Here is a 20,041-nt window from a genome sequence, read left to right on the forward strand (position 1 = left end):
GGCCAGGCACGGTGGTACACACCTATGATCCCAGTAACTCTGGAGGCTGAGGCAGAAGGATCATGAATTCAAGGCAGCCTCAGCAACTTAGTGTAAAAAATAATAAAACATGGTGGGGGGGGAATGTGGTATAATGCATGTGGGTTCAATCCTCGGTACCAAAATAAATAAGTAATTACATAAACAACAACAAAGAGGAAAACTAATTTTTTGATTAATATAGATATATATATGTCCATGAGGAAGAGACCAAAGGAAACATAGTAATAGTCTATGTCAAAAAACCTAGAAGAGGTTTAGTGCTATCAGTAGTCTGTGTAGTGTTAAGTTAATGATGTCCTGCGGTGTATGGCCTAGGAAGCAGAGAGGTATTTGCTGCAGCATAGTGAGGGGGGCTTGAGCTATGACACAGTAAAGTATGCAATACAGTTTCAAATGGTAGATGTTAAAGAGTACTAAATTAGCATTTTCACTTTTGAGAAGTTGAACTTTATTTATTTTTTACCTTTTTTTTTTTTTTTTAATGTGGTACTGAGGATCTAACTCAGTGCTTCATACTGCTAGGTTAGCGTTCTACCACTGAACCACAACCCAAGCCCCCTAATTATTTAGACATTAAAAATTTATTCACAAGTATCCTACACCCAAGTGCTGTTATATATAGATCTTGAGATTGATTTCTGCAAAAAAATTGATATAAATATCCTGCAAAAGTTTATAATACAGATTAGTAAACATAATTTTGAACAATTTGACTGTTCCTTTGTGCTTTATTAAAAAGGCTTTGTTGATTGCCTTAAACCAGTTTTTAAACCTACCCCCTGAACTCTGAGAGTGACAATGTTACCAACTACATCTGTGTGGTGCCTTTTAAGGAGCTGGGCCTTGGACTTAGTGAAGAGCAGATTTCAGAAGAAGAAGCACATAACCTTACAGATGGCTTCAGCCTACCTGCATTGAAGGTAATCCATTTGCAGAAGAAAAATACTGAAGAAAAGATAGATATACTTGGATCGTTCCTGTGCTTTCTGAACATAAATGGGCATACCTATTCACCTTCCTTATTGCTGAATATCATCATTGTAAATATGTTAGTGATGTTTGTGACACTTTTTAAAAGCTGAATCATACAGATTAAATGAAGAGATCTTTATGTTTAGTATCAAAATTCTTAAAATTCTTTATATAAGATATGCCTTAAATGGAAGCCTGGAAATAAGTGAATCACTTTAATAGGAAGCCAGTATGAGTGATTTTTATGGCCAGCCATTTGTTTCCACAAACATGGATAAAACATTTAAGATCCATATATTCCCTTGAAAACAATCCCTCTTTTTTTTTTTCAATAGTTTTTTAGATGTGGATGGACCTTTATTTTATTCATTTATTTATATGCGGTGCTGAGAATCAAACCCAGTGCCTCACACATGCTAGGCAAGTGCTCTACCACTGTGCCACAGCCCCAGCCCCTCCAGTTCTTCTTTTGATATATTTCATATATTAAGAAAAAGATTTCATATAGTAAAAGCCACATTAAATGACATAATTGATTGCATTAAAATTAAGTTCCAAACTCAAAATACTGATTAATTTTATTTCTTTTGTTGTCTTGTTAATAGTGGGATTCATTGTTAAATGTTTGTACCTGCATATAACGTAATTTGGTCAAAAACAAACTCAAAAAATTACAATGATTTATAACAAAGAGCTTGAATTTTTTCTATATAAAGAGTACTAAAGCTTCTAAAACTTAAAGGATTGAGGGTGTAGCTCAGTGGTAGGTCACTTGCCTGGCATGCATAAAGCCCCGGGTTTGATCCCCAGTACTGCAAAAACAGGTAGACAAAAAAACAAAGCTCATAACTGGGCATGGTGGTGCATGCCTGTGATCCCAGCAGCTCGGGAGGCTGAGGCAGAAGGATCATGAGTTCAAAGCCAGCCTCAGCAACTTAGCAAGGCCCTAAGCAATTCAGTGAGATACTGCTCTAAATAAAATATAAAAAGGGTTGGGGATATGACTTAGTGGTTAAGTGCCCCTGGATTCACTCCCTAGTACAAAAACAAAACAAAACAAACAAACAAAACCCCCAGAGTTTATAGAAGATAGGGCAGGTCTATGAATAGCAGTTCACAAAGCAGAAATACAAATACAAATAAATATGGTAAAATTTTTTTTTTTTTTTTTTTTTTTGAGTGCTGGGGATAGAACAAGGCAAGCACTCTACCGACTGAGCTATCTTCCCAGCCCCTAAAATTTTTAATGTTAGTAATGAAAGAAATAAAAAATAATTATTTTGCCAAGGATAATGAAACTTGATAATACTCATTATCAATGATGAATCAGGGAGACCTCACACATTAGTGGTAAGAGAATATAACTGGTTCACTTTAGCAGTGAATTCCAGTCTTCACAAAGGTGTGTATCCTCTCCTCCAACAATGTTACAGGTTAATCTAAGGAAGTAATCAAAGGTTTACCCAAAATAGTTCATATTACTATAGCAGCAAATATTGGAAAAAATTATGTTTAATATAAAGGGGAATTGGTAATGATTATGGTAAATACATTTGATGAACTGCTTTGGTGTTAGTGGCATTGAAGAAAAACAATAACATGGAAAAACATAAGTTAAAGCAAGTTACAAAAATCATGTGTGCAGTAAGATTTTTAGGAGTATGTTTAAAAAGTCAATCCAGATGTTCTAAATTACTTTTTAGTGAGGCGTAATGGAATACACCTATAATCCCAGCTCCTTTGGAGACTGAGGCAGGAGGATCACAAGTTTGAGGCTAACCTGGCAATTTAGGAAATCCTTTCTCAAAATAAAAAGGACTGGGGATGTGCCTCAGTGGTAGACTGCCCCTTGACTCAATCCCCAGTCCAAAAATAAAAAATAAAAAACTGTTCAGTGTTAGTATTTAAGAAGCTCTTCTTAGATATTTCTTTGTTTCTGGTCTTTAAAACATCTCATGATAAGACAAAACAAATGCAAATAGTTTAGTTGATGGCATTTATCAAGATCCACTTTGTTTTGAGACTGTATCAACTTGTATCTTTAAATTTTTCTAATCTATGTAAATTTTCTGATTCTGGAGCTACATGTGTAACTCAGTGGGTTCAGTCTCCAGCACCAGACCTCCAAATTTTTTTTGGATTCATCTTAAATAAATGGCACCACACAACTTAATTAGAAGCCTGGACCCCGTCCTATTCCCTCTTCCTACTTCTCACAGTTGACCAGCAGATTTTTATGTCAATTCTCCCTTTAAAATGTATTTTAAACTCATCTACTTTTTTCTATATCCCTTCCTACCATTATAGTCTTAGGCCATCATCTCTATTTTCTTTCTTTCTTTCTTTCTTTTTTTTTTTGAAAGGGAATCACATCATGTTGCCTAATCTGCCTTACACTTGGAATTCTCCTGCTTCAACCTCCCAGTAGCTGGGATTATATGTGCATGTCATTGCAGGCAGGTGCATTCATGTCTTGTGTAGGCCACCACACTCATTTTCTTCCCTGTTTCCTCCAGTTCATTTGTTTGAGAATGCAATTTGACACATAAAGAGCCTTTGAGGGGCTAGTGTTGTGGCTCAGTGGTAGAGCACTTGCCTAGCACATGTGAAGCATTAGGTTTGATCCTCAGCACCACATAAAAATACATAAATAAAATAAAAGTATCACATCCACCTGAAAATAAAAAGCCATTAAAATGATTTATCCCTTGGATCAGTAATTATACTTATACAAATCTTTTTTTGTTTTTTTGGTGCTACTGGGGGTTGAACCCAGGGCTTCACACATGCTGTGCAAGCACTCTACCACTGATCTACATCATTAGCCCTGCAAATTTTTTTAAGGAAATTATTCTAAATACAGTCAAGCTTTATGTATGTAATAGGGAGACATGGAATATTGCCTACGTGTTCAGCAATAAAGGAATAACGACATGAATGGTGGAAGATCCCCATGGTGAAAGATTGGGTAGTAGCTATAGCTTACTTATGAAGATTTTGTAAAAACTTGAAGAAATATCTGTTTACAGTGAAATAATCAGGATCCATAAGTGTATAAGCAGTGTGACCAAAATTCTGCTTTTTAAAAAAGACTAGGAGAAAATACCAAGATATTAATAGTGCTTGTTGGGGTGGTGGAACTTTAGGCAATTTCATTCACTTCCAAATTCCATACCAGCACCATGCTTTACTCTACAAAGGAAATAATTTTTTTTACAAAAGATATTCTGAGAAATTCTTTTTTTTTTTTTTTTTTTTAGTGTTGAAATTCATTTTTAATGAAACACCCTTTTCTCAACAAGTTGTATTTACTCAGAAACAAAGAAACAATGTTGGTTTGGAGAGTAGGAATTCTGGTAGATGACACTGTGTCCGCTATCTAATTTATGTTTCACACCTGCATTCCTAAGTAAAATGCCCAACAATACAAAATTCACATGAAGTAATGCATTCAAGAATATATTTAAATCTTTTCTATAGGTCTTAAAGTGTATTTCTTATTGAAACCACGATTACATTTATTTACACACTAAAAAAACCTTTATATTCTATTACCATTTAAAGTTGGGTGTTTTCTCCAATCATTTCATAAAACTTGGAACATCTACAAAATAATTTCTCTTGAAGTTGTTTCTAAAGGAAACTATTTTTCCAGATTAAGTGCATTTTAGAATATACTCTCCAATACCTGATGAGGCGACCCTTCCTGATGAGGCTTCCCCTCATGTGGTGCATTCATAGATCTTCATTCCTACAATTATTATTATTATTATTATTATTATTATTATTATTATTATTATTATTTTAAGCTGGCAATTTCTAGGTGAAGAAACTGCAGTGGTCCTCCTGATACCTAATGTGTTTTCTCTTTTGATAGTTCTGCCATTTGTTGGTTCTAGTATTTTTCTCATTAAAACCCTAACAATTAATAAACAATGAATGTCAGCAGAGTCCATTGCACATCCACTTCCTTCATGGAGCTTCCTCCATGAACTAAGACAATCCCAAGCACTCACCGCACTCATGGTCTCCCTGAGAAATTCTTTTATATATATATATATATATATATATATATATATATATATATAAAATATTCGCCAGGTATGCCTTCTGTAAACAATTAATTAATGTTAGCTGTTTTTTTACCTTGCAGCTGATATGACCTGCTCCAAAATGTTAGCCCATTCTCTGACCTTATCTCCCCAACTTCCCCACTCCACCAATGATTCCAATTATGACTGGATTCTTTTTCTTGTACATATTGTTTTTCAAATCAGGCTATAACAGGGTTTTTATAGTTCCTTTATTTTGACAAATAGCTAATTGTAACCAAATGCAATAATTGTGTAGTTGTGAGGATTATGAGGCCCTAAAAGAAGACTTATCTTGGTATCTGTAAAGTTTTTTAACTACTCCATCTCCCTGTCATATTCAAAACATAGGTATTGCCACCTTTAATAATTGTCATTGTACCTAAAGAATTTTAAAATGATTTTTGTAATTTAAATTTTTTAAAAAGCCTTCTTTCTCCCTGGGTTCGATCCCTAGCACCGCTAAAAAAAAAAAAAAAAAAAAAAAAAAAAAAAAAAAAAAAAAAAGCCTTCTTTCTCAAAAGCAATACTGAAGTTTTATAAAAAGACCTAATGAAAGATGGTTTACAAATAAATCAGGGCCTTTAGTTTTCCTTTGTAATCTTCATTGTTCATGTATCTTCCCTCAGGAAAACTTAGCAGTAGGGAATGTTGCACATTTGTTTAGAAAAGAAAACAACCTTCTGAGGAGACCTATAAAATACCTAGTACAGGAGCTGCCCCAGTACTTGACGCTCCAGTCAGGTGCCACTACATCCAACTCTTTTAACTCTTTAACTAGTTTTTAAAATTATAAAGTACTATATTTTCTGATTTTAAAAATGAATCCATACACTGTGAAATGCTTTAAATCAAAATTTCTTTTTTGCCCATAAGTTATGGATATCCTCTTACCTCAGAATATTTTTTTTTTTCTTTTCTTTTTTGTGGTGCTCGGGACTGAACCCAGGGCCTTGTGCATGTGAGGCAAGCATTCTACCAACTGAGCTAATATCCCCAGCCCTCAGAACACCTTCTTTATCCAAAGAACAAACAGATAAAGACATATATAATTCTGAGTTTCAGATTAACTAGATAATATGACAGTAATTAGATAACAAATTAGTCATTTTAAAGCAGCAGGAAGCTATGCAAACTTGATTCTTTTAGATGCTCCTGCCACAGAAGCATCCTGATTTGCACTCGAACCTCCTGCTCCTTAGAACTCTCTTCCCTCATGATGGTCTCATGGATTAGCTCTTTCCAAGTGAGTCTGGTAGAGACCTTCCTGGCCACTCTCTTCCTCTCTTTTCTGATGATTTCCTTTCCTTGCTCGTATGTGTATGTACATATACACACTAGCTATTCCTCTTCTCTACAGTATTTTTCTCTACAGCCCATCAACCAAGAAATACTATCTTTTACTTGGTGATTTTTATCTGTTTCCACCCCATGCTTGAATGAACCTTTATTGGGGTGGGGATTTTTTTTTTTTTTTTTCATTTTTGTTCATAGCTGTATTGTCAGTACCCAAAACAATACCTGACCCATTGTAGCACTCAATATTTTCTGAATGAACAAATAAAGTTTTAATAGTTAAGTAAGAAAACATATAATAGTCCTATTTTCTGTGTGTAAAAAATTGTTAAATAATTCATGAAGAAAGACTCACTCCCAATAAATGTATTGCATATTGCATCTCATCAGCACCTCCTGTCTAGGGTAGAACTGTACTAAACCACATATGTGTTACCTACTATACTGAGATCATAAGTTCCCATGTGCCATGACTGCAGAATTTATATATGTATATATATATATATGATTCTATGTAATTTGACATATAATAATATATAATATTCTTGGCTAATCTTAAGAGTTGAATCAGCTTTCAGATTAAAGCTACTGTGCTGTACTTGTTGGCTTTGAATTCATTCATGATTCCAAATATCTCTTGCTTAGAGAAGAAGAGCAACATTCAACTTAGCTGTTGACCTGATACTTAATTTGGGGTCCTTTATTCAGAAGTAAGAATTGATAATGTGATTTATTTTTTAGAAAAGGGTCTGAACATCATTTTATCAATTGACTCACTTGTGTCCTTTTTATAATAGTCATTTAAACAGAAAATTGTGCTTTTCCAGTATTAAGAGTTTAGAAATCATCTAAGAATTGTTTAGGAATACAAATTTTTCTGCCATCCCAGATTTAAACATTGACTGCTGACCTTACAGGCTCCCCAGATCACCAGATACTTGGAGAAATTAAGGAATTCAAGAAAGCACTGGATATGGGAAGATATGAGAAAAATAAGTGCTTTGAAGCCCTGGGTTTAATCTCCAGCTCCCCAAAAGAAAATCTTTTTAGAGGGCCTGTGAAATTAAAATTTGTCATAATGACTCTAAAATATTACTTGGCCTTTTCCAAGTTCCAAACAAAACCAATAATATTATTTATTTAATAAATGAATTACAGAAAAACATAACCAAATGACTTGAGCAAAATTCATGTTGGTTTCAATTTTCTACTGTTTGTGACATGCCTAACAGATGTCTGAGGTCAAACTAATGTAGTTATGAATTGAAATAGAGATGACTGCATAGAAAAAAAAAAAAGAGTTGGTTCAAACTCAGTATATTCATTACTTAGGATAAAGTAAAAATTTTAAACCAAAAATTAAGGTAAGCAAATTTGTGGTTTGTTTTAAATGTTTACCAATATTTTTTATTGGTCAGTCCTTTTCTTTTTCCCCCACTCTTTAGGTGTTGTTCCAACTCTGGGTGGCACAGAGTTCAGAGTTCTTCAGACGGTTAGCCCTGTTGCTTTCTTCAACCAATTCACCTCCAGGGCCCTTACTTTCTCCAGCACTCTTGCCTCATCGTATTCTCTCTGATGTGATTCAAGGTCTACCTCATGCTCATTCTGCCTGTTTGGAAGAGCTTAAACGCAGCTATGAGTTCTATCGGTACTTTGAAACTCAGCACCAGTCAGTACCCCAGCGTTTATCCAAAACTCAGCAGAAGTCAAGAGAACTAAATAATGTTCACACAGCAGTGCGCAGCTTGCAGCTCCATCTGAAAGCATTACTGAATGAGTAAGTTTAGAGACCATATAAGGAAATGTCCCTGTGATTAGCAAGCTTCATTCTTGTGCCATTGCAGTTGTTGGCTTGTATCCTAGTTAGAAAGAAGAAACAAAATTGAGGCATGCACCATGAAGGATGGTTTATAGCTACAATATAACGAGAAACAATGATTTGCAAGTACTAATTTTGGAGAGTCACTTACAGTTTTACTTTTCCTGATTTTAACAGAAAACCTAGAAAGATAGGACAAAGCCAATGTTCATTGTCTTTGAAAGCTGAGATGAAGAAGGTTTTGAAAAAGTGAACTTCTTTTAACTCTCTTCAGGTAGGGTTTTAAACCTGGAACCTGCAGTCTGAGAGGAGTACTTGCCAGCACTGGAACTGTACAAGAGCCATGGTTACACAGTAGTTATATGTTGCTATTTTTCTAGATAAATAAATTAGAGCAGATTCATATGTCTTTTTCTATAGCACGAACTAGCTTTTTTGGCTTCAGTTAAACAGTAAAAGGTAGGGGTCCACAATTTATAGTTGTTGATCTTCTATTTTGCATAATGTTGTGGGTGCTCTAACATAATTTCCAAATTTTGGGGTTCCACTTTGGTATACCTTTATCAATTAAATTACTATTTCCAGCCAGGGTGTCATCCCACTTTCTGTAATCCCAGCAACTCAGAAAGCTTAGGCAACAGATTCCAAGTTTAAGGCCTGCTGGCAACTTAGTGAGACCCTGCCTCAAAATAAAATAAATAAAGTCTGAGGATATTGATCAGTGGTAGAGTGCTTGCCTAGAGTAGTTGAGCCTGGGTTCAACCTTCAGTCCTACAAAAGTAAAATAAAATAAAAACACTATTTTGTTTATTTCAGCATGGAAATTATTCACATTTAAAATCTGAGTCAAAGCATATAATATCTGTGAGGTGAAAATGATAACTGCCATACTGCAGAAACCAGAATGTAATATCTGTAATCATTCCCAGTGCAATCTTTCTCTAAATGTCCATACTGTAGGGCTGGTTGAGTTCTTATTGTGTTGGTAATCAGGAAGGTCATAGGAATTTATTGAACTCATAAGATTATAGTTGATGTCTTTGACCCAGATTACCAGGCAAGAAATAGAAGGAGAAGGGCAGCAATTAATTTTGTAAGATAAGAAAATGGCTTAAAAGAACTTGACATATCAATAAAATGAAAAGGCTAGTTTAAGTGGAATGAGGAAAGATAAGATATACAAGGATAGAAATTTAAGGTCAAAAAGACATTTTGAGAAGATAAGTTTTACCCATCAGTTGGAGACCTGGAATAGTTAGATATAAAGCTCATGAAAGAACCATGAGGTGGGCTGTTCTAGCAGTCTGTTTCTGCTATTTAAGATAGCAGGTAATTGTTAACTCAATTCTTAGCAGGGAACACGGGAGATAAGGCTGTCTCCACTTGAGTGGGTTCAAAGGTTGAATCAGTACCAGAGAAAAATAATATTTCCATGGGAAGTTTGTATTAGGTAAAGCCAGAGTCTACAAAGGATTAATTTTTGGCCATAGAATCAGAAATACACTGAGCATATTGAAATGCATTAAAGTGAAGGAAGATGGCTTAGGTAAGGAAAAGTGCCACACTGAGTGGACATAAATACAGAAAAGAGACTTTGGGTAGAAAATGTGGAATATGCATGAGAAGTATGTGCCCTGTTTTAAAATGCAATTTCTGTATATGCTACTATAGCTTACCTTCTAACTATTTGAACTAGAAAATATACCAGTCACAAATTATTATAGGATTTGTTCTATAGTGCTGCTACACACCACTTTTAAAAGTATTATCTTAAAAAATTGTTCTGTTTCATATTTTGAAACCCTCTTTGTGCTTCAGTCCTCTTTCTCCCTTGTCCCTTCTGCTCTTCCCACTCTCCATGCCTCCCTGTCAGACCATATTGCCCCTTGCCTTCACCAGGGGATTAGCCACTAACAGCTCTCCCCACCTCCACAGTGTGCCCTGCCAGGTAAAGGTTGCTGAGACTTGTATTTGCTTTTTTACTTAACTGAAAATCTTCACTGGTTTCCACATACAGCAGCTTAATGTCTGTACAAAACTTCCTACAGAAAGGGTGACCATAACCGAGTATAGTTCACGTTTCTGTCTTTATTTCTCACTCCTTTCCTTCAGTCCTGCCAAACTGTGTAAATGCCTCTTCCCATGTTTTATTTACTTTTTGTAAAAGCACAAAATTATCCATCCTTCAATGTTTCCTCAAAGTATCTCTTCCTTAGCTGTTCCCCGTCTGTGCCATAGCTGAATTTACATTAAGACTATCAGTGTCTCTGTTGTGTTATCTTTGGGGGCCTAGATTCAATGCAGCTGTACCAACTTTGTGACTCTGGGCAAATTTCTTTAACTCTCTGGACCTAATTCCTTATGTGTAAAGTGAAAATTAAGTGTTTTAATTTTTTTATATATGTTGTAGTTTTATATATATGGATAATTTTCCTGGTTCAGTTATTAATTTCTAGTAAGTAGGCAATGGGTTTAATTAACCTTTCATCTCATAAAATGCCTAGTAGGTATGTAAGAAATATTTTTTAAGCAATACATGATATTCTTTATAAGCCTTTTTTGGGAGAGGGAGTGCTGGGGAATCAAATCCAGAGCCTCATGCATGTTGGCCACATACTCTATCACTGAGCTATAACCCCAGTCTCATTTGCCCATTTTAAGTGTACAGTTCAGTGGCATCAAATACATATTTTTTGTGCAACCATCACCATTATTCATCTTCAGACCTTTTTTTTATCTTATAAGCTGAATTTTTAAAATTAAACTTTGTAAGTTATAAATTTTCCATTTCATATTTTAGAATTCTATTTTTCTCTATTCCCCAGGGTTATAATTCTTGAAGATGAACTTGAAAAGCTTGTTTGTACTAAAGAAACACAAGAACTAGTGTCAGAGGCTTATCAAATCCTAGAACAGAAGTTAAAGTTGATTGAGCCTCATGTTCAAGCAAGCAACAATTGCTGGGAAGAGGCCATTTCTCAGGTGGACAAACTGCTTCGGAGAAATACAGATAAAAAAGGTACCTGTGAGAGATTTCCATGGTATTTGTTGATTGAACATCCTCATTCCACTCTGGTAGAATTTTATTAGATAGATTGCTTGTCTGCATGATAAAACTGACCACAAAATTTCTTAGTGTACTACAAAAAAAAAGGTGAAAAAGTTGAATTTATATGTACAAATTGACACTGAATTCAAAGTCTCTGCCTTTTTTTTTTGGTACTGGGGGTTAAACCCAGGGCACTTAATCATCCAGCCACATCTCCAGCCCTTTTTATATTTTCTTTAGAGACAGGGTCTTGCTAAGTTGCTTAGTGCCTCACTAAGTTGCTGAGGCTGGCTTTGAACTTATGATCCTCCTGCCTCAGCCTCCCAAGCCACTGGGATTACAGGCATGTGTCACTGCGCTCAGCTTATTTTGAATTTAGAAAAGATTATGATTTTATGATTTGAACATTGAGTGAACATTTAAATAATTGAAATGAAGGGATAAATTTTGTTAGTATTCTCTATTATCAGAACTTCCAGAGACATTCAAGTTAGGGTAATAGAAGTAACCTTTAGGATAAAATGATGAGGTTGATAGTTAGGGGCCAGATATTGAGTTATCTTAAAATACTTATATCAGTTTCAAAAATAATATATAAATTGGGCTGGGGTTATGGCTCAGTGGTCAAGGGCTTGCCTTGCACATGTGAGGCACTAGGTTCAATCCTCAGTACCACATAAAAAAATAAAGTTAAAAAAAAATAATATGTAACATATAATTAATGGTGCTGCATATTCATTTTTATGGGTCCACGTATATTAAACACCATTATTTAATGATTCTATATCAGATCACTTTGTGATGCTAGGTGAAAAAGCAGTCTTTTTTTTTTTTTCTTGACACTGGAGATTGAACCCAGGGGCACTTTACCAATGAGCCACATCCCAGCCCTTTTTATATTTCATTTTGAAGGAGGGTCTCACTAAGTTACTTAGGGCCTTGCTGAATTGCTAAGGCTGGCCTCCAACTTGTGGCTCTTCTCCAACTTGCCTCGGCCTCTGAGTCACTGGGAATGCAGATGTGCTCCGCCATGCCTGGCATAAAAAGGCAGTCTTGAGGTTGAGGGCTGTGGCTCACGCCTGTATTCCCAGCTATTGGTGTTAGGGGACAAGGTCGACTAACGCAGGAGAATTTTAAGTTCAAGGCCAATTTATGCAACTTAACAGAGACCCTGTCTCAAAATAAAATAAAAAGGGCTGGGAACGCAGCTCAGTGGTAGAGCACTTGCCTAGCATGTGTGAGTCTCTGGGTTTAATCCCCAGGACTGGGGAGTGACGGGGAGGGAAGCAACCTTTTCTACCTAACTGCTGTGACATAGATTCTATACTTGTTCTACGTCATTGTTTTTATTTTGAATGTTTAGCATATTAATTTTTAAAAATTATCCTATAAGCCAATATAGTTTTCCCTTGGATCTTTATTATGAGATTAATCAGACTTATACATAGAATTTACATTGTTACCAAAGAAAATTTAATACTTTTTTAAAACAATTTTAATGTTTTTAGTTATACATGACAGTAAAATGTATTTTTTAAAATATTTTTTAGTTGTAGATGGACACGATATCTATATTTATTTATTTTTATGTGGTGCTGAGGCTTGAACCCAGTGCCTTGCATGTGCAAGGCAAGTGCTCTACACACGGCCCGATAATTTAATTCTTTATCATCCTGTTATTGTTTTGTTTACTGTTAGATTTCTAATACTTTACTGTCTTTAAAAAGCTGAAGAAGTCCTTAGATAGAACAAGTATTCAGTTTTTTCAAAGAAAATGTTAATATACTAATTACTTATACTTTATCTGTCAATGTAAATGGTGAATAATTTTTTCTCCAAAGGATAAATCTGCTAAAGAATTTAATATCTGCAAGTGATCAAATATATTAATTTTTCTATTAATTCTAGAGCTTTTGAGTACATATTCTATAAGAAGAAATATTCAGAAGTATTTGTGATATTAAAAGAGCATCCTTGACTGAAAGGGTAGTGCAGTCAATGGTAGAGCATGTGCTTAACATGCAGGTGGCCCTGGTTGCAGTTCCCAGCACCAAAGAAAAAAAGTATATCCAATTCAGCCCTCCTTCAGCATACTTTGAGATGTTGAATCTTACTCTGTAATATAACCATTATTGTTAATTATTACTGTGAAAACTGTCTCCAAATAAGTGGGCAGGTAATTACAATAAACCATTTCTTAATTATGCTCTGACTACATGACTTTTGCTCGTAGCTAAGGATATGAATAAGAAAACAAATAGTTCACAAACTTTCTCTACTAAAACATCTATGGTGCCCATGGCTATACAAATTTAAATATTTGATTATTTTAAGAAACGAGTGCTTTCAGTCAGTCATTTGTGTGTGTGTGTGTGTTTTATTTAAAAAATCACTTCAATTTGTAGAAAAGTTCTAAGAGTTGTTCAAAATACACTTCATCCAGATTCCCTGGTTGTTGCCATTCTACCACATCTGTTTTGTCTTTGTATGACTGTGTGTGTTTGGATAATTCTTTTGGTGGCGGTGTTACTCTGAACTGTAGAAGTTGCAGATATGAAGTCCCATTACCCTAAGTGCTTCTTTTTGCAGTTTTGAAAAACATGGACATTCTCCTACATAACTACAGTATGCCATCAAGACCAGGGAATTAACACTGATATAATATTGCCATCTAATCCTCAGAATCTATTCAAATGTCACTGATTGACCCAATAGTGTTTTTTAATATGTCCGGATCTAGATGATGTGCATATTTATTTGTTGTGTTCTTTATTATCCTTTAGCCTTTCCTTAAAATCTTTCATGATAAATATTTTGTGAAGAAATACTTAGAGGTTATATAAAATGCCCTTCTCATCAAAATTTTACTATTAATATGTATACCCCATATGACTCAGTGATATTGTTCCGAGGTATTTAGCTGGAGCCTATCAAAACTTCATGTTCAGCCAGGTGCAGTGGTGTGTATTTGTAATCCCTGCTACTCAGGAGGCCGAGGTGGGAGGATCACTTGAGATAAGAAGTTCAAGACCAGCTTGGATAGCACAGTGAGATCCCATTTCAAAAGTACAAAAACTAGTAAGTGCTCTGTTCACAGGCTGGGGGTGTAACTCAGTGGTAGAGTGCTTGCCAAGTGCATGCAAGGCCCAGGGTTCCATCCCTAACACTGCTAAATGAATAAATAAAACAAAATATTAGTTTCCACTTAAAAAACTACATAATATTTACAGTGGCTTTGTTCATAATTACTCAAAACTGCAGGGCATATGTCCTTCAGCTGGTGAATAAATTGGTACATCCAGCCATCCAGTAGAATGCTACGCAGGGATTAAAGGAGTGATGCATAGTGTGAGTGAATCTCTAATGTCTTATGCTAAGTGAAAGAAGCCAGACTGAAACCTCTATATACTATATTATTTCATTTATATGGCATTTTTTAAATTGCAGAGGAATAGAAACTGGATCAGCGGTTGCTGGGAATTGGAGATGGAAGGAGGAATGAGTCATAAAGAGCCGACATAAATTTATATTTGGGTGATAGACTATTCCGTATTTTGGTTGTGGTAGTTCCCTAGCTGTGTAATTTATCTAAACTCAGAGAATTATGTGCCAAAACGTGAATTTTTTAAAGAGAATAAAATAAATTTGCTTAAATTATTTTTATCCCCTTATTTTAGTTACTGCTTGAATTCAGTGTTACTGTGATGGTTGCCAGTTGGTAATTTTCTAGTTCCATTTTCCCTTTTACATTTATTAGTTGACACTCTGCTATAGGTAAGGTAACATGCTATAAGTAAGGTAACATATCCCCTTTCCCCACACAGTTACTAATTTATATCAGTAAAGACCTATGGATTCTAATTTTATCCAGTGAATCATAACTCAGTCCTATTATTTTGTTGCTCAACTTGTCCAAGATTTGGCCAGAGGGAGCCCCTTTGAGCTGATTTGTATCAGTGTCATTCTGTGGGCACTTCCCTTACTTTCTTTTTTTTTATATTTCTTTTAGTTGTAGATGTACACAATACTTTTATTTTATTTATTTATTTTTATATGGTGTTAAGAATTGAACCCAGTGCCTCACACATGCTATGCAAGTGCTTTACCACTGAGCTACAACCCCAGCCCCCACTTCCCTTCCTTTCTTGTACTTTCCTTGACAACAGCCATGTCTCTAAGAAACCCTAGTCCTTTTAACAGAGAATGGCATTTAGAAACCAAGATCTGGGGGCTAGGTAAACTCCTTGCCCCTGGGATGTTATTGCTTTTATACCCTTTCAGTGTATGGATGGAGCTACAAAATATGTATGTGTATATGTGTGTACACATATACACACATCTATTTCTTTTCTATATCTGTCCATGTATGTTATAAACCATGAGTCACACTAATACCTCTAATTCAGTTTCAACATCACATGATTTATTCTGTCCTCCATCTTTCCATATTTGTACCTGCCTTCTCTGATTGTGAAAAACTTGGCTCCCATCTTCTTCAAAATATTTACTTAACTCAATCCCTTTGTATAAAACTAATCACTTGACACTGTGAGCTGTCTCATAAGCCACGTGGCTGCTAACTCAACCTTCTGAGAGTTCTTCCCATCCTGGATCTACTTTGCTTTGAAAATGCCAGCCCATGCCAGCCAAGAGTCTCTTCCAACTCTGGTCCCAGCATCTTGCCATCCCTTGCTGGCTCTTTACCCCCAGCATCCAGATAATTCATACAGGCTACCTCTTTCCATCTAAGAGTTGGTTCCTCATTGGTACCTGTATCTCACTGATTCCCACCAGTTGATAATTTAGTTGACCATATCATTCTTAAAATTTTCTTTGAATACTGATTGCATGAAAAAGTAGGGTGTTTATATTCTCAAAATTTTAAAAACACCAAAGAGTAGAAATGTAGTAAGGAAGCTTCTATGAAATTGCCCCAACCATTTGATTGCCTTCCCTACAGGTAACTACTTCTTTCCGTTTTTCCTGCATCCTTCTAAAGATTTTATACACGTTAATATAAACAAGTATTAGTATTTTTTAAAAAATTCTTTTAGTTGTAGATGGATACCTTTTTTAAAAAAATTTATTTACCTGGTGCTGAGAATCGAACCCAGTGCCCCACACATGCGAGGCAATCACTCTACCACTCAGCTACAATCCCAGCCCAAATATCAGTGTTTTTAAATTTATTATAGAATAGTACACAGACTGTTAAGTATCTTGTTCTTTCAAATCTACAATGTTCAGCTGCATTGTGTACCTTTCATTTCAGGTCTCTTAATGAATGCTTATGGTGTTTTCAGCCTTTTCCTGTGTTTAGGAACCATTTGTAATTCCTGTCCTGACACCTGCCTATTTCATATACTTTGTTCATTATTTTGGTTGTCCACTTTCTTATTGATTTGTGGAAGTTCTTTTATGTGTTAGTGAAATGACCCTGTGTGAAATAAAATGCAATTTTCCCCCTGGTTTATCATGTAACTTTTTGTTTTTGTTTATGGTAGTTTTTCCTTGTAAAGATATTTTTATGTATTTTTTTTCTTTGTGTTTCTTCTGGGTTTTTATATCATAGTTTAAAACATTCTTTATTTCAGATTTATTTTACAAATTCTCTCCTGATTTCTTCTCATACTCAATGTGGTTTCGTATTTTTACATTGGCAAGAATTGCCATAGAGGCTTGAGGTGTGGCTCAGTGGTAGAGTACTTCCTTATTATGTGCTAGGACCTGGGTTCAATACCCGGTATCAACAGAAAGAATTACCATAGAAAAGAACCTCCAGAAAACAAGTTTCCCATTTTTAAAAATATCACCTTATCTAAAAATTCTTAACATTCGTTACCTCTAGGGCCTTCTACTCAGTGTCCCCAGACTAGCATTTAAGCATCACTGAGGAGATTGTTACAGTGTACCCCATTTTTAAAAATCAGGGTGCATTTTAACAAGATCGGTCATGCGTATACATATTAAAATTTGAAAAACTGCTCCAGGCAGGGGTCAGCAATTTTTTCTGTAAAAGACCAGACAGCAAATATTTTGTTTTGTAGGCCATCTGGTGTCTGTTGCAACTATTCAGCTCCTCTAGTAGTGTGAAAGCACCAGACTGTACTTAAACAAATGGGCAAGGCTGCCTTTTAATGTAAGGCCTTTTACAGCCATCCCTGCTGTCAGGAAGTAGAATTGAGAAATAAGGGGGCTTTTTTCACTTTATACCCTTCTGTGCTGTGTGAAGTTTTTACCACAAACATGTGGTTAAAAATCTAGGGTTCAAAAAAAATTTTTAAGGTATAATTTTAGATAATGGCTGTAAATATCAGAGAAATCCATACAAAGACCTCTTGTTTTAGTTGGGCTGTTTGATAGTGGCTAATTTTATTTTTTCCACCTCAAACCTTTCTTAGGAAAAGAATGAGTGCAATATAAGGAAATGCAAACAGATGCATACGTTTGTATAAGACCAAAGAAAAAAAGGTGATATAAACTATTTGCTGAAGCTGAAACTTGAGAAGTACCCATTCATTTCCCCCAGATGTCATACTGATATGCTAAAGTGAAAGTTCCTCCAAATAAATTCAATAGAGCATACATATACCTCGTATTCACCCAGGACTATAAATTCATTGTTGAGCTCATGATTGGTACTTGGTAGATCTTTATTAAATGGATTACATGCTGGAGTGGGCTCTCCATAGAGTATTAAATATTCTTTGAGCTGGTTGAACACCATTTGTAGCTTAAAATTGGCCATGGTGGGTGCATTTATGCCATGGAGATTAGAAATCAGCAAGTGCTAAAAGTTGGACGTCTGTTTTGTTAGCTGGGTTACCAGCACACTGTTGAATGTTCCGGTTTATTGTTATTAATAGAAGTATCTTAGGAGCTGAAATGTGGCTCAGTGGTAGAGCACTTGCCTGGCATGTATGAAACCCTGAGTTACCTCCCCAGCATTAGGAAGAAAGGAAAAGTAGTACCTTGGATTTTTTATTTGTTTTCATTCAAAGAGCTAAATATAGGGCTGTGGATATGACTCAGTTGGTAGAGTGCTTGCCTTGCAAGCACAAGGCATTTGTGTTGTGCTAAATACACAATAGTGGAACTTTTTGAAGCACCTAGTCTGTGGTAGGCACTGTTCTAAATACTTCATGTATTCTTACTTCGTAAGATAAGAACTGTTATTTTCACCACTATTCTACAGATAACTGTGACTTAAACTAGAAAACTGCAAGAGCTGAGATTTAACCCAGGTGTGTCTAACTCTGGAGCTCTTGGCTACTGTCCTGTCCTGTCCCGTCCTCTCATTTGTGCTACCCCTGCTGTGATTTATCTTGGTATTAATCATCAGCCATCTTGCTGGTAGAAATGCTCCATGCATCTTTTTACATTTCCCCAATACTTCTTTTTTCCTTTATTTAAAATCATGTAACTATCATTATTCTTGAAAGGCAAAAATCTAGATGTTTAAACCTTATTTCCTTTTAAGTAGAGATAATCATGAAAGGTAGCAGCTAAGACTAACTAATCCTGTGATTAAATACCAAACATGAATTTTAAGTAATGAAAGTTAGACTGACTTTGCAAAGTATTTACTTAAATTCATTTTCAGGTTTTTTGGTTTTTTTGTTTTTTTTCTTTTCTGGTACTGGGGATTGATATCGGGGGTTCTTTACCACTGAGTTTCATTCCCAATCCTTTTTACTTTTTATTTTGAGATAGGATCTTGCTGTGTTGTCCAAGCTAGCTTCTAACTTGTGATCTGGCTCAAGCTCCAGAGTAGCTGGTATTACAGTCATGGGCCACCGTGCCCATCTTCATCCCCAGTTCTAACTCGTAGGAATTGAAATAGCATAAGTTTAAGATTAAAGTTAGGAAAAGTGCTGTCTTTAAGACCATTTCTATTCTCTGAACAGATTCTTTTGTTCAACAAGTATTTATAGTGTGTGTCAGATGCTGTTGTGAGGCAAAGAAGAGAGAAAACCAGTCCTCTCCCTCCAAGAGCTTAATTTAACTCAACTGTAAATCTGCTGTTGTTGTTAACTTTAGTATCTTTAATTTTTTTGTGTGTGGTAAAAGTTAGAACAAGTTGGACTATGAAATTGACAAAGTTTTAGTATCAAGGATATTTTTGCTATATGTCCACTCGTTTTTGTATGGCCTGTTTCTCATCTTTATTCTGCCCTCCACCCTTTAAAGGCAAGCCTGAAGTACCATGTGAAAACCCGCATTGCACAGTAGTCCCCCTGATGCAGCCTACTCTACACATTGCAGACAAAGATCCGATCCCCGAGGAGCAGGTAAGGCAGAAGATGACTTTTTTTTTCCCCTAAAGAGTTTGACATACACAGTTTACCTGCCTTTCTTTTAAGTGATGTGAGTAATTGTCAAATAGCTGGTTGAGTTTCTATTGCTCATGAATTTCAAAAATCACAATGTAAATTATTGAATCTGTATTAAAGCATTAGTTCTTGGTCCCCTGAACTTGTATTCTTTGAAACCACCAGATTTTCTTGTTATTTATATCCAAATGTCCACTTCTTAGAGGCTTTTAAAAGTGCTTAAGCACAATAAAGATTAGCGTGTGAGTATTGGCAAAGGTGCCTTCTGGAATCCTGGAAATGTTTTTATCTTGATCTGTGTGGTGGTTATGGTATGTATACACATGTAAAAATCTGTACCTTAAGATTTGTACACTTGACTTCATGGATGTTATACCTAATATTTTTAATGGTTGCATTAGTTAATGACAAGTTTTTATACACATTAATATAAATAAAT

The 20,041-nt window shown here is 35.4% G+C and overlaps 1 protein-coding gene across 1 annotated transcript in view; it reads left to right on the top strand.

Annotated features, from left to right (window-relative positions):
* Positions 1-20,041, top strand: part of VEZT (vezatin, adherens junctions transmembrane protein) — a 79,138-nt gene that overhangs the window by 45,380 nt on the left and 13,717 nt on the right. Inside the window, 4 exon segments of the mRNA XM_079141335.1 lie at positions 815-962; positions 7,847-8,178; positions 11,046-11,239; positions 19,460-19,560. Coding sequence (XP_078997461.1) covers positions 815-962; positions 7,847-8,178; positions 11,046-11,239; positions 19,460-19,560 — 775 coding nt within the window.

The sequence above is a fragment of the Sciurus vulgaris genome (assembly GCF_902686455.1).
Source record: "Sciurus vulgaris genome assembly, chromosome: 5".
Lineage (NCBI taxonomy): Eukaryota > Metazoa > Chordata > Mammalia > Rodentia > Sciuridae > Sciurus > Sciurus vulgaris.